This window comes from Osmerus eperlanus, chromosome 10 (assembly GCF_963692335.1).
Source record: "Osmerus eperlanus chromosome 10, fOsmEpe2.1, whole genome shotgun sequence".
Lineage (NCBI taxonomy): Eukaryota > Metazoa > Chordata > Actinopteri > Osmeriformes > Osmeridae > Osmerus > Osmerus eperlanus.
In genome coordinates this window covers 13,316,541-13,331,716 of record NC_085027.1, presented here as the reverse complement: position 1 = coordinate 13,331,716, position 15,176 = coordinate 13,316,541, and the positions used below count along the sequence as shown (strand labels likewise).

The 15,176-nt window shown below is 50.5% G+C and overlaps 1 protein-coding gene across 1 annotated transcript in view; it reads left to right on the top strand.

Annotated features, from left to right (window-relative positions):
- The window catches only part of itfg1 (integrin alpha FG-GAP repeat containing 1), a 63,608-nt gene extending 48,462 nt beyond the window's left edge, over positions 1-15,146 (top strand). The window contains exons 10-13 of the mRNA XM_062471817.1: positions 5,934-6,058; positions 9,063-9,145; positions 10,072-10,189; positions 13,892-15,146. Of these exons, the coding sequence (XP_062327801.1) occupies positions 5,934-6,058; positions 9,063-9,145; positions 10,072-10,189; positions 13,892-13,951 (386 nt within the window). The 3' untranslated portion in view covers positions 13,952-15,146. The remainder of the gene's footprint in view (positions 1-5,933; positions 6,059-9,062; positions 9,146-10,071; positions 10,190-13,891) is intronic.
- The last annotated feature ends 30 nt before the right edge of the window (positions 15,147-15,176 follow it).

The following is a 15,176-nucleotide window of genomic DNA, read 5'->3' as shown; positions in this document are numbered from 1 at the left end:
TAGGATCAACATTGGGAAGAAGAACTGGGTCAGAGAAGCACACACACACAACCTTCTCTCTCATACTCACACAACCTTCTTTCTGACACAAGCACACACACACAACCTTCTTTCTGACACACATACACACACAACCTTCTCTCTGACACACACACACACAACCTTTTCTCTGACACACGCACACAACCTTTTCTCTGACACACGCACACACACTTGGACACTCATTGTGGATGAGTGATGGCCCAGTCACAGGGCTGTGTGCTGGCAGTTGATAGTGCCCTGGGTGGGTCTCCCAGGTGCAGGTCAGTGATGATGATGGTGGGCAGGTCTCCACACCAACAGTGTCCACTAGCCCCACCCGTGGTGTCAGACCTGCTGGACATGGTGAAGGACACACACACACACACACACAGATAGACAAACTCGGATTGATAGACACACACAAACACACGTAAACAGACAGACACCCACAGATAGACAGACCTACACACGCACAGGCAGACCGACTCAGGCAAACAGACACACTCACATATACACAGGTAGACAGACACCGTACAGACAGAATGGCAGACAGACGAGCAGCAGGCAGACATCTGGTGTTGTGTAGAGATGCAGGAAGGCAGCATTAGGGGGAAGCAAGCATGTGTGGATCGATTCCAGGACCCAGGCGGTCTCCACCACACCATCTCCTGCTGAAACCCGTGAACCATCCGACAGAATATTAATGTGTGTGTGTGTGTGTGTGTGTGTGTGACAACAATGGAGAACGTGTGGGAGTACAGTTCATCTCTGTTGATGTTCTGCGCTTGTCCATCTGAACCTCACCTCCTCTTCTCCCCTCTCCTCTTCTCTCCCCTCTTCAACTCTCCTCTCCCTCCTCTTCTCTCCTATACCCTATGGGGGGGGGGGGGGGGGGGGTGGAAGAGTAGTTTTAGCATGTATGATTAGATTAGCATGTAATATGTTTGCATGTGTGTAACAGTAGTTTTACAGTACAGCGTGTGTGTGTAACAGTAGTTTTACAGTACAGCGTGTGTGTGTGTGTGTGGAACAGTAGTTTTACAGTGTGTCCCGGGGATGGTTCAGGCTTACTAAGCAGGTGAGATTGATCACCCTGGCCCGTGGTACTGACAGAACAGAACCTCATTATGGACTACTAGTCAGTACTGTGGAAGACACATACCACACATGCACGCGTGCACACACACTAGGGAGCTGAGGACAGAGGGCTTGGGGGGGGGGGGGGGATATACAGACCGGTATCCTCCATCTCACAGAGAGAAACATGCAGAATGATATCTCATCTCTTTGGCACCCATCAACACTGTTCATGAGCTCTCCCCTCTTGTTCTGTTGACTCCAATTGGGAGTGGGAAACGAGCCTCGTCTGTGGAGGAGACCACCGCAGACAGGGATCACTGCTGCTCTGGCTTCACTCAACACCTGTCTAGCTGTAGGCCCGTCTGTCTGCCTCCGCCTACTCCTTCTCCCCTCCTTCCTCCCTTTCCCGCTCTTCTCCTCCCCTGCTCTCTGCTTCCGTCTCCCCTCTCCCTCCCCCCCCTCCTTTGTCTCCTCCTCTCCTCTCCAGATGACAGACAGAGGATGTCCACACCTGTGTAGAGTCGTGTTTGTATTCTGTCCTCTGTTAGAGATGCTTTACTAGCTGATAAGACCACAAGAGGAATAGAGCCCTCTGGGTCTGTCACTTATCTCCCCCACTACAGACACACACACACGCACACACACCTTTCCCCACCAATCAATGTCTGAATCTGACACCATTGTGTGGCTGTTGATGGCACCTCTTGTGAGTTTAGCCACAATATATGTGTGTGTATGTGTTTTTTTTACGTGTTTTCATCTGTGTTTGCCGCCGTTGTTGGGTGTGTGTGTGTGTGTGCGCCTCCATGCGACCTCGCCTTCACGGCCACATTAATTCCTTTTATCGCCGTGGTAATACTTGGTCAGGACAGAGGACGGTTTCTATAGCGACGGAGGCTAAGCTTCTCACAGCAGACAGGTTTCTGAGACAATCTGCCAGGGAGAAAGATGGAGGTAGAGAGAGGGACAGAAAGAGAGAGGGAGGGAGGGGTATGAGAGAGATGGAGGGAGGGAGATGGAGAGCCTGAAAGAGCATTGGAGAGTGAGGGAATTGGAAAGAGGAACAGAGAGAAATAGAGAGATGGAGAGGAAGGGAGCGAGAGAGGGTGAGAGAGATGCAGGCAGAGGGAGAGAAAGTGAGGGAGAAATAGGGATAATGTTTTGCTTGTTTTCCTGACTATGTGAAGCTAATTGAGATTTTGTAAAGCTTGTAAAGTGTGTGTGTGTGTGTGTCAGTGCTTCAGGCCAGCACATTGCTGCTACACAGCCGCTCTGGCTGACCGTTGCAGATAATGTTGTGTTTAGCATAATTGAGCTGTAAAATGAAATGACTGGATTGTTAAGATTCTCACCAGCCGTTTCCCTGAATGTTTTCCGTTAATTCGACCCTGTATGTCCATGGACAGCCTGATAAGGCCCCAAGTAGCACACCAGGTGTGTTTTAACCGTGTGCAGCACACTGTTTCTCTCCAGCGAGTGTGAGCCAGCCATTTGGCGCCGATTATGGCTGCCTCGGTAGGCACCTTCCTGCCAAAATAAATTCCTTGTCTGTGCAAACTTTCATGGCGAATAAAACTGATTCTGATGTGTGCTAGTCTGAGTGGTAGATCCACACGAGAGGGCCAGTTTCCTCTGGTCTCCCCCGAGGAGAGTGGCGTGAGGAGCATCTGGGACTCCATTATGGCTCTGTAACATCACCAGGAGCCCTGGTCTGTCCCCTACTTTCTACAGAAGAAGGGAAGTGTTGAGTCAGTCTCAGAGCCACACTCTAGTGTGCACACCCACACACACTCACACATCCTAGGTCTGGAGCGTGCCTGTGAGAGATTTTCCCGTGCTTCTTGGCTGGAGCTGTGCTTTTGAGTGAGTCATGGGGGTTAAACCATAGTTCTCCACTGTTGGAAAGAAAGCTGAGGTTCTTCTCCTCTGCTCCACCACTGCTCCACTCACTCTTATTATCCCTCCGTCCATCCAGCCCTCCATCTCTCACCCTCTCACACAGTGGAGCAAACACTGCAAATTTGATGTTCTGACTCAGGCTTTTACTGTGTGTGTGTGTGTTTGTTTTGGTTCTTGGGAGTTAAGGGTTGCTGACTCTCTGGCTGTGATCACTGAACTCTGTTCTGGGTGTTGCAACACAGCCAATACTACAATACATGCTGAATGTGTGTGTGTGTGTTCATGACTACATACTGCACAAACAGTGACACGTGGCAACACGTATGTGTGTGTGTGTGTGTGTGTATATGCCCAATTCTCCTGGAACTGTTGGGCTGCTTCGCTGGCTGCCTGTTTGGAATCCTCTTTGTTTTTTAAGAGAGGGATTGTGCGTTTGTGGGGGGTGGGGGTGTATTGTTTTGTGTGTAAAATGTGTGGTATGTAAGTGTGTACGTGTGTGTGTGTGTGTGTGTGTGTGTGCTCTAAGAAGGGGATTGGAGGCTCTCAGTGCTGTGTGCTGAATGGAGTATTCTGCCAGGGTTTATCTGCTGCTGGACTGGACAATGGCCAAAACACACATACACAAGATATGGCCACACACACACACACACATACACAAGATATGGCCACACACACACATACACAAGATATGGCCACACACACACATACACAAGATATGGCCACACACACACACACACAAGATATGGCCACACACACACAACACATCACACCATTTTGCATTTGCCAGCCTCCAGTCCTAGTCTGTGGCAATGTGGCAGTTTTCCAACCATGCAGCCAACCTGCAGACTAACCCTGTAACCCCCCCCCCCCCACACACACACACACACACACTCACACACTCATCCCACCCCTTTGCAACACTTCCAGAACCAGCCAGCCTCTAGCAATCGACAGCTAGTCCACTATGAGAATATGGTTAAAGCAGACCAGAGAATCTGAGGCAGAGAGAGAGAGAAAGGAAAAGTGAGAGGAAAGAATAAAATAAGAGAGAGGAGACAGGAGTGTGTGTGTGTGTGTGTGTTTGTCTTTACTTCATATGTTATTACCTTGATACGATAGAGATGACCTTTTAAATCATGCTCTGGCATTTACACTGAGGGAGGTGTTTGTGTTTCTCTGGGTTCATCATTTGTACATATTATGCACATGCAATGCAATTGTTTCTGTGTGTGTTTGTGTGTGTGTGTGCTGTGTGCGTGCATGCGTCCGTGTGAATGTGCATGCGTGAGAGAGAGAGAGAGAGAGAGAGAGAGAGAGAGAGAGAGAGAGAGAGTCAGAGAGACAGAGAGAGGGAGAGAGAGAGTCAGAGATGTGGAGGTGTGCAGAGTAAGGCTGACCCAGTTTGAATGACCTGACCTGAACTGCCTAAAACACAGAGGAATAGCCGGGCTCTGGTCCTGTTCTCTCCCTCTCTCCTTCTTTATTCTCCATCTCCTTCTGTATGTCCTCTATCTCCCTCTTCATCCCCCTCTCCTTCTGGCTCCTCTATCTCCCTTTTCATCCCCCTCTCCTTCTGGCTCTCTCTCAATCTGTACCCATCTCTCTTCTTCCATCCTTCCCTCTCCTGGCTCTCTCCATCGCTCTCTCCTTTTCCACCTTATTCCATATCATCTCCCTCTCTATCTCATCTCTCCTTCTCTCTCATCTTCTCTCCCCCATCTCCGTCTTTCTCTCTCTCTCCACCTCCATTTGCCCCTTCTTCTCCTTGGCCCCTGTGTATCTCGGAGGATCATTACAATAGACTATTACGTGGTTTTACCTGAAATTACTGTCTGTGAAGTTTCTCTCTGCTCCTTTGTCCAACTCCCCAGGAGTCGATCCCAGCAAGAGGCCTTATTTAGACGAGCGAGCATCTTTCACTGATTTACGCAATTACCAAGATTACAGGCACCGCTATTATGAAGCTTCGGAGTGACACACAGTGCCGCAGTAATATGAAACTGGGAAAGGTAGTATCATATTGGTTTCCTTTACAACAGAGCTCCTTCTAGAACATTCTGTAACATATGGCTTTGTGTGGCCATGATAGGAAAGAGAGCTGGTGTACATTCTTATCCAGATTTCACAGTGAACCTTCCGAAGATGGAGACTCCTGTCCATTACTCTGTGGATAAACGTGTAACCTTTCAGACCTGGTTTCATAATGGGATTGACCGGCGGTAGGCTCTTTCATCTGTGATTCAAGACACTGACATAGATCAATGTCTCTGGTTACCAGTGGACACCCTCAAGGCCCAGGGTTAACATGCTGTGTAATGTAGAGTTCATCCATCTGTAGCATGTTGGGTTTTGTATCTGTATTTTTGTATCGGTACGGACTCCGTATCCCAACAATCCCTTCGTGTTCCTGTTTGAATAGAGAAGAGATGAGTGGTTCCGGGAGATGCGGTCCGTTCGTATTTATCCTGATGTGTTGCCGTGAGGCTGGTCTTTGTTGACCGTAAAGCAGTTGATTTACATTGGCTGCGCTTGGCAGGAGTCTGAGCGTGGGAGGGGGGAGGAGAGTGACTCAGGCCTGGGGAGAAAGTGAGGGATGGAAAGGAAGGACTGAGAGGGCTTATCTGGATCATGGTGTGATGGTCTGATTTGTGTCTTTTTACGGGGGTTGTTTATGACGATGAATGTCTAATGGCACTGTTGTTGTGTCGTGTCCCATTCCCCCACCCTCTCTCTCTATCATTCTATCTATATCTCTTTCTCTCCCTCTCTCACTTACTCTCTTTACACATGCTTTCCCCCCATCCTTCCCCTCTTCTTCACTCTCCATCCCCCTCTCCCCGGCCTCTCATCATTCCTCCCCGCCCTCCCTCCTCCCCATCCCCTCCCTCCTCCCCATCCCCTCTCTCCTCCCCCTCCCCCCTCTCTCCGTGCAGCGGGCCAGCTGAGCCAGTCGGCTCACCTCTCCCTGCAGCTGCCCTACACCGTGCTGGGCCTGGGACGCAGCGCCAACTTCCTGGACCACCTCTACGTGGGCATCCCCCACCCTCCCGGACACAAGGTGAGGGGAGACTTACTAGGGAGGGGTGTAATACAAACTGGAGGGGGTTTGGATGCTAGATGGGGGGGGGGTGGGGTGTTTATGGTGGGGATAGGGGGGGGCGGAGCCAGACACAGAGGAGCAGGTCGGGGCGGGGGGGGTGGGGGGCAGGTAGAGACACCATGAGACCGTCTCCACTCACCAGTCTGTGGGACCAGGGGCTCCTGAGACACACTCCTGCAGCTGTTCAGGGGGGGGGGGGGGGGGGCAGTGATGCCAACCCCCATCCTCCCTCCCGTAAGCATGACAACAGCTACATGGTACAGCCCCTTCCTCTCCAATCCCATCGTTTCATAACAACATTTGAAGCTGCTTCACTAAAAACACAGCCACAACAACAACAAAAAGACATACATCCTAAAAAATCAATCCACACATAAACCCAGTGTTGACAACATTGGGCTTGTGACCCCTGTCACATGACTGAAGGTAGGTGTGTCCCCCCCCCCCCCCCCCCAGTAGCTAGAGTGACGCCTAGCTCCCATGGCACACTGTCAATAATTCATCCGTCTTCATCTCTCACCGTGTGGCAGCGTCTGTACCTGGAGCCTCTGCCTCAGCGAGGAGCCCCAGCTGTCCGTCGCCCCTGCTCCCTGTGAGACGGCGACCAACGTGCGTTTGAGAGGAAGCGTTTCGCTTGCTTCCTCAACGGCACCCCCCCCCCTCCCCCCCCGCCGCGGGGTTTCTAGTTGAACCGGACAGGCGGATTCCCTCCCACCCGCCGGTTTACACAAGGGAAGCGAGGTCTTCATCCAAGCAGATTAAACTTGCAGATTAGATTGCCGCACTTCTGCACCCTGCGAGGGAGCGTCTGTGAAAGAGCACTCTTTTTCTCTCTCTTTCATTCTCTCTTCTTCGCTCTCTTTCTGTCTTTCCTCTCTCCTGCTCTCTCTCTCCCTCTCCCCTTGTTACGTTGTCCCACGGTGCCGCTTTGGGTTACGCCAGGAAATATTTTCCCCTCACAAAGCCTTGCGTTGCTCTACAAAGAGCCCGCTGAAACCTTTATGATCCTTCTCATTATGCTAAGAAGCTCCGTCCTCCAGGGGCCTGAGGAGAGCTGTGGTAGCAGCCCAGGTACTAAAGGAACCTGGAATTACTGGCAGAAGTGGCAGAGTCTACACTGGGGACAGTAGGCGAGGCTTCACAGAGACTAGTGCCAGATATTTGTTTCCTGCTTAAGCTCCCAGCCTCCAGTTTACATTTAGTCCAAGGTTTGAACCCCTCTCGAGTCTAACAGGGTGAGGTTTAAGATGAGTCCTAGCCCCCCAGCCCCAGCCCCAGTCCTAGTCCTAGCCTCTCTATCCTCTATTGCTGGCCCCTGTTCAACCCGCCCAGATAGGGTTAAGGACGGAGGAGGTATTGAAGGTGGAAAGAGATGTGAAGACTGCATCGTGCACCATTTCTCTGTCCTTCGCCTCACTTATCACGCTCCCTCGAGAAGGCACTGCTGCTCTTCAGGCTTACTTCACTAATCAAGCTCCCTCTCTTCTCTCCTCTCCTTTCGCGCACGCTCGCTCCTCTCCCCTCACAGTCTACTGCTCGCCTGAGAGAAACCTTGCTTCCCTCTGCCAGACTTCTTCAAACCCTGCTCATCTCTCTTTTTTTCTCTCTTTCCCCCTCTCTTTCTTCCCCCTATGGTTTTTCCCCCTCTCTCTTTCTCCCTCTCTCGGCCTCTTTCCCTCTCTTCTGTCTTTCTCCTTCTATCTCTCTCATCTACCTTTCTCCTTCCCCCTCTCTTTCTCACTGAGTCTCTGGGCTTGGCAACAAAAATGCTCTCAGAAGAAAACACTTTTCTCGTCCTAACAACCAATCTGCTCCCAGCCTACAGCTCTCCGTGTCACCAACCCTGTCTGTCTGTCATCGAGTCTGTACAAGTCTGAACCTAGGAGGGCAAACCGGCGCTAATAAACAAACTGATGAGGCTGTACCGGTACTGTGTCAGCAACAGTGGAATGTTCTACATCTCACATTTCATTCCCCCTCCCATGTCAGCCTAACTATCCTGGGATACCTGACAGCTCTCAGTGCCTATAGGTTCCATATGCACAGATGCACAACACACGCACACACACATACACACACCAGGCTAACCCTCTCAGCGAATGGGGTGGGGCTAGACCGAACATTGTGTGAGCGGGCCAGTCGTGCTAGAAGGTGTGGTCTCCTTATTACCGCTCATTTGTCTACCACAGCCGCCTGCCTCCCGTCCTAAACACCCTTAAAATAGCTCCTCCACCATACAGAGCCCGCCTCGACCGCGGGAGCTCGTTAGACTGCTGCTCTGCTGGAGGAAAATCCAAAAAGTAAAGTGTGTGTGTGTGCGCGCGTGCTTGCGCTGATTCTTCCGGGTGTGTCCTCTTCTTCTTCTAAATGTTGTCAAATGATAGACGGTTTGTCGGAAATTAGCTTGTCAGTCCCGAAAGGACTCCCCAGCTAGGAAAGATGAATTCTGCGTTTGGTGCTAATTGCTGCCCAGAAACAACTTGAGGAGAGAAAATTTGTAATTGATACAGGGAGGCTTAGGAAAGCTTCCCGTGAGGTCTGGGAGCTGTGTGCGCTGTAGGCTGACAGCCCCGAGGAGAAGGGATGTGTCTCCCTGGAGAGAGGTGAAGAGCTGTGGCCTGGCCTCTTGTGTTGCTGTCTCTCTTCTGGCTTGTGAAGCACGTTCGTCCTCCCTTTCCGCTCCCCGGCCCCAGTTACCTTATACTCAGAGTCAGTTGGCTGAGCGGTGAGGGAGTCGGGCTAGTAATCCGAAGGTTGCCAGTTCGATTCCCGGTCATGCCAACTGATGTTGTGTCCTTGGGCAAGGCACTTCACCCTACTTGCCTCTGGGGAATGTCCCTGTACTTACTGTAAGTCGCTCTGGATAAGAGCGTCTGCTAAATGACTAAATGTAAATGTAAATGTATACTGACACTGGTAAGTCTTGATGTCCCTCTTCCCTCTCTCGTCGTTGTCTCTGTAGGATGTGAGGAAGCAGGAGTGGACTGCTATCATCCCCAACTCTCAGCTCATCGTGATCCCGTACCCACACAATGAACCCCGCAGGTATAAGCTCACGCACGCACGCACGCACGCGGGGACATACACACTGACCCGCTGACACCACGCACCCACAGACATATGCTCGTATACACAATGGTCCAATTGACCTCACAAACACGCGCATGGACACATTCAAAGGATTTTAAATGTGACTTCAAACGCTGCGGGCTACGACTGAGACACGCAGGTGATAGTCTCCAGTGCTGCTATGGCAGACCAATAGAACAGCAGTTAGGGCAGCAACAAGGAGAGGCAGACCCTCTCAGCGTGTTCCTCAGCTCCTTCTAGAATGATCTCCGTGTGGTTTCCATGGTGTTGTGTGTGATTCACATGTAGCCACCCCTCAGGAGGGCGGGCAGAGGGAGGAGTCTCTGCCTTCGTATGGCCAGCTAACACGCGCACACACACACATATGAACGCACACATACAAATGATTTACCGCCGTGAAATGTAGTGCAGTAAAGCATAAAGGAAGGGAAAACAAATGCAAATCCACATAACTACATGTAAATGTAGTTATGTCTTAATGTCTACCGTGTCACTGTGTGGCAGATGTCCAGGTCAGCATGTTACCGCTGCCACTCTGTGTCAACTCTGACGATGCTGGTGCTCACCATTAATATTTAATGTGTTTACCAACTCTGGCGAAAACCTGCTCAAATGAAGGCCTCCCAAACAAATTGGTGTCTGCTTTTGTAGCTACAGCACTTAACCGTTTAGCAACAGAATAGAAAATGCTGCTGTATTTCATCATGCTAGATGAGTGGAGTAAAAAAAGTATGCACCTTTCGTTCTGACGTTCTTCTACCCACATTGTCAAAATAGTTATCATTTTTAGTCAATATCCTGTCGGTTAAGGAGTTTCAGGAGGTGAAATGTGTTCCAAGACACTAACGTAGCCCCTCCCCACCCCTCTGGTGCCCGTACAGCTGGAGTGCCAAGCTGTACCTCACCCCCAGCAACATCGTCCTGCTGACGGCCATCGCTCTCATCGGGGTGTGTGTCTTCATCCTCGTCATCATCGGAATACTCCACTGGAAAGAGAAGGTAAACAACCCGTGCTTCATCAACATCCTTCCATTTTGGTTTTTTCTTCACCTCCATTTTTCAGTTTATCCCCCGTCTTCGATTTGTTCTGCTCCTTGGTATTGAGCGCGGATCAGACAGACAGACGCACTGGTAACAGGGCGACGTCCCTCTCCCTATTAAAAGACTAGGCCGGTGATCCTGTCAATATGCAGGTCTGGAGCCTGTCTCCTAATTGCATGTTGGGAGAATAAAACCTAGTCCTCATCACTGTGACAGCCATTGATTGATCTGTAGATGGAACCTGTAATAACTGGGTGTGTTTGTGTGTGTGTGTGTGTGTGTGTGTACATACTGATTGACAATCTCAATCCTGATTGGACGCAACACCATTGCGTGTCAGCAGCAGTGCCGTGTCTAAACAACCAGCCCCCTCCCCTCTCCCCCAGCACCAGGCTCTGTGAAGGCTTGTAGAGACTGATGTAGAAGGGCAGGGCCTGGCCCCCTCTCCCTCCCCAGGGCCCTGGTTCCGGTCCAGGGCCTGGTGGGCTGGTGGGCTGGGGCTGACACCATCAGCCCCCTGGTGGGGGGATGGTTGTCCCAGGGAGAGCAGCAGATGGGTCAGTACCAGCAGCAGATGGAGCCCAGTGTCCCTGTCCTCAAGTCCTCTAGCTCCCTGGTGAGACTCAGAGGTTGACACACACACCCACACACACCGACACACACACATCGACATAGACGCGTACATTCTCTGTCTCTGTCTCTCTCATCACTTTATTTCTCTCTGTCACCTACACACACGTACACACACACACACGAACACACACCTCACACACACATAGACAGCAGCGGGCCCCAACCTGGGCTGATGGTCTGCTGTAATTGCTTTGTTCTGTCCTTTCAGCATGGCAAATCTGTTGTTCATTATCCATGTGAATATGCCCTCTGGGGACTACACACCCTCTGTGTGTGTGTGGGGAGAGAGGGAGAGGGAAAGAGAGAGATAGAAAGAAGAGCGAAAGAGAAAAGAGATACTGCCATAGTGACTGTATGTGTGTATCCAGCATGCCCAGTCTTCGAGCAACTGATCAACAGCCCAGTGCCATCGGATCTGGGCTGTGCCCACTGACCAAGGCACACACACATGCACAGTAGCTGTCTCTGCTGAGCGAGGCAGGTTGGCACTGGCTTCATCTCCGAGCCGTCTGCCCGGGCCCCACACAGCCCCCGCTCCACACAGCCCCCGCCCCACACAGCCCCCGCTCCACACAGCCCCCGCCCCACACAGCCCCCGCTCTACACAGCCCCCGCCCCACACAGCCCCCGCCCCACACAGCCCCCGCTCTACACAGCCCCCGCCCCACACAGCCCCCGCTCCACCCAGCCCCGCTCTACACAGCCCCCGCTCTACACAGCCTCAGCCGTGATGGCTGTCTGCACGGGCTGGCGTCTCCAGGAACACGGACTTCGCAGCTCGAAGCTGACAGACTCTGCTTTAAAATAGCACGTCTGGCTCCGCATCTTAGGCCTCGCTTCTACCACTTACAGCACACTAATGAGACATGGGGAGACGGTGGGTGGGGTGTGGGGGTCATGGAGAGGGAGCGGCCGGGCCAGGGCTTTACGGAGAGTTGGCGTCGATTAGAGAGCGATTGAGCGATCACGGGCGTGATGACGCTGGTAATGAACGCGCAGGTAATAACTGCTCGTTCGGTTGAAATTTCTACGACTTGTCTTCGGCAATATAACTCCCCCCCCCCAGGCGCCCCTCCTCTCCCTCCACATGGCAGCATGTTCAGCATTAGCACGCCTGTCACCGCTGACTAACTGAAGCGTTTTTGACGTCTTCAGCCGTAGCTGTATACAGACTGTACGTGGTCGACAGCTCCCCTCAGCTCAGGGCCCCTGTCTGAGGCAGGCGGGGGGGGGGGGGGGGGGGGCACAGGGACGAGGGGCAGCAGGGAACACTACAGCAGACAGACGGGGTCCAGCGAGGCGGCCGGACAGACGAGCCCTGCCATAGGTCAGCCTGGGACTGACGGCTGACTGACATTTGGCAGGTGATATTTAACCTGGCCTTCTGCTGTTTGTTCCACCAGCCTCAATGTCGGGCAGAGGGGGGGGGGGGGGCGGGGGGGGGGGGGACGACAGAGAAAGACGGGGGGGGGGGGGAGGTACAGTGAGGTAGAAGATGGAGGAGAGAGAGAGAGGAGGAGGAGAAGCGAGGAAGGGAGATGGAGAGATGGGGGAAGGGGGAGAGGGAGGCGAGGGGAGAGACAGAGAGGTAGAGATGGAGGAGTGTTATCTCAAGCAGCAGATATGGGTGTGCTCGGTGCAGGCTCAGATGGAAACACCTTCAGATGGTGAACACACTTCACACCTTTCAACGGGTCAAAAAAACACATTTCATGGAGTTAAAACACCTTTCACGTGTTGTGGAGATAAAAGATTCAGGTGTGGAGTCAGTCTCAGTCTTGCTGGGAATGCTCTGTGCCCCGCAGTCATGAAAGACAATTGCGGAATATCGTTGAAAATGTAGACTTATACCTTTAAAATGGGTCAAGTAATCCACTTACAACCGCTTGACATTCAGTCGGCAGAAGATTATTTCCTGCACCTCAATCTCACACACACCATTGAAATGCATACACACACACACACAAACGCCACATGCTGTGCATCTGTATCATCTTCTCTCCTATCCATCCCTTGACCACCTCATTACAGGATTGAGCTTCAGACCAATCAGTGGCTGTCGGAGTGATGGTGTAGGTCTCCGAACGTTGACTAGGTTCTATTCCCTCAACATGCAATTAGGAGACGAGAGCTCGGCATATTGACAGGATCACCAGCCAAGTCTTTGAATATGGAGAGTGAGAATGTTTACATCTGTTTCCTCTGCACTCAATAACAACATTAGTTTATCTGAGTGTGCACGTCTTATGCAAGTCCCAGACGTGAGTTTCAAGATGAGAGAGGTGTTTTAGTATCTGTAAAGAGAGTCTTGTTTCCTGTACTGGTTGATAGACCTGTCTCAGAATCCTCCTATGAATTTAGAAAATACCTTCCGACAATGTCAGGACATCACATTTACATTCATAACGGATCCAAACTCGATCCAAACAACAGATCTAAGATACATTTTCAAACTAGTCATCTTTAAAAGTTTCATCTGAAAAACTGTGATATCGCTCTGGTCAGATCAGATGTGTGTATAGCCCTGGACTGTTCTAGAAGGAGTGATCCTGCCGCAAATCTGACAGCTTCATCTCCGTCCTGTTTGAAGTTCCTCTCTTTTCATCCTACTTATGTGGAGCCTTTGTGTCCTGTTGCCGGGGGAGACATAAAGGAGCAAAACCTAAAAATATACTCTTGAATTATCTCCGTAAAACAAGCCACAGAAAGCCTGTTCCCTAGTGCTCAACAATGGGATTTTGAACATTGTCACGTTACCGATAAGGATTCTTCTCAAACGCTCGCACGCAGCCAAGCACACTCACATTTTAACTGTTGCCCACATATTCATAGATGCAGAGTGTACAGTGTCACACCTCTCACAGAGACACACACACACACACACAGAGGTGCTGGTCCTTGAGTACAGTGCAGACGTGTCAAGGTCAGACCCCTGTGTGTTCATCACGATTTGAAAGGTCAGAATGATAACAGTGGTTTATCAGGTGATTGTCGTGACCTTGTGCCCCCCCCCCCACTGTGTTTCAGAAAGCGGATGACCGGGAGAAGAGACAGGAAGCCCACCGCTTTCATTTCGATGCCATGTGAAGGAGCTGCCGACCAGACGGGCATTGTGGGCGAAGTGAAACGCATGAACACACATCACATACGCACCCATAATACACATCCATCACACACATACCACATGAGCCACACACACTTCTATACACTTCTTGCACATGTGCTCATGCCCCCAGACAAGTCCTCGTTGTGTGGAATAGTAGGCGTGAAAAAAATGTCAATGTTTTCTTTCTTGGACAGTCAGTTGGCTGGCCTCCTTCAGGGCCCATTGTGTTGACCGAGTTGAAAACGGAATGTTTAAATTGTTATTTCTTCACCCTCATGTATTCCAAATGCCAAAATGTAGTTATCACACTGGACCATGGAGTTGGATGGCTCTGACTTGAGAGAAGGACATATTCTTGTGTTCCACTGTAGCTCCGTTTAGGAATGGGTACCACATGGACACAGAGAGATGCTACTCCAATATTTTGCAACATTTCTGAAATGTCTCGACCAAATGTCAAAATTCAGATCAGTGAGATTCCCCAACGTTTTGTTTTTGTTTGATTGTTCATCTGTTTGTGTGTTTGCATTGCTACTGTATATGTGATGTTACTTGAAATTCCACTGACCTTCCTCTCAACCCTAACTTCCTGTCCGCCCTACTCATATCACTGGAATGTACTCCTCTCCCGTCTTAACCTTTTTAACCTTGAATCCTTTTTATCCCAGTTGACTGTCCCCACCCCTGACATGAACTTGTGAAAGGCTGCTACTGCTGCACTCTCCAGCTTGATCCTCATAGCTAGGCCTCGGGCAAATACTGTCTCTGCTCATAGTCATATTCCACTTAACAGGGTCCACTTGGTGCATTTTGGAGAACCAAATGGTCTATATGTGTACAAAAATAATAATAATTACGAGTCAACAAGGCTAACTAAAGCATTACTGTGGCTCTGACTTTTATTTGACCTTCATCCACGAGTAGGAGGCATAACCCATGACTAATCTGAAGCCAAGGCTTCCGCATGTTTCCATTTCAGACTAATGGACAAAGTGTGTTGGAATACCGCTGTCCAACCTTCAGCCATGTTCTTGTGGTTTGCACTTTTGTACTAATGATCTTCAGCATACATGTCTAATTTATTGCATTTTGGAGTCTTTGTTAATTGGGTTTACATGTTGAATTTATGAAGTGTTCATTTGTGTTGATTAACAACTGTGTTGGGGTTGCAAATTAAAATAATTTATGATGAAATAAAATTAAAGT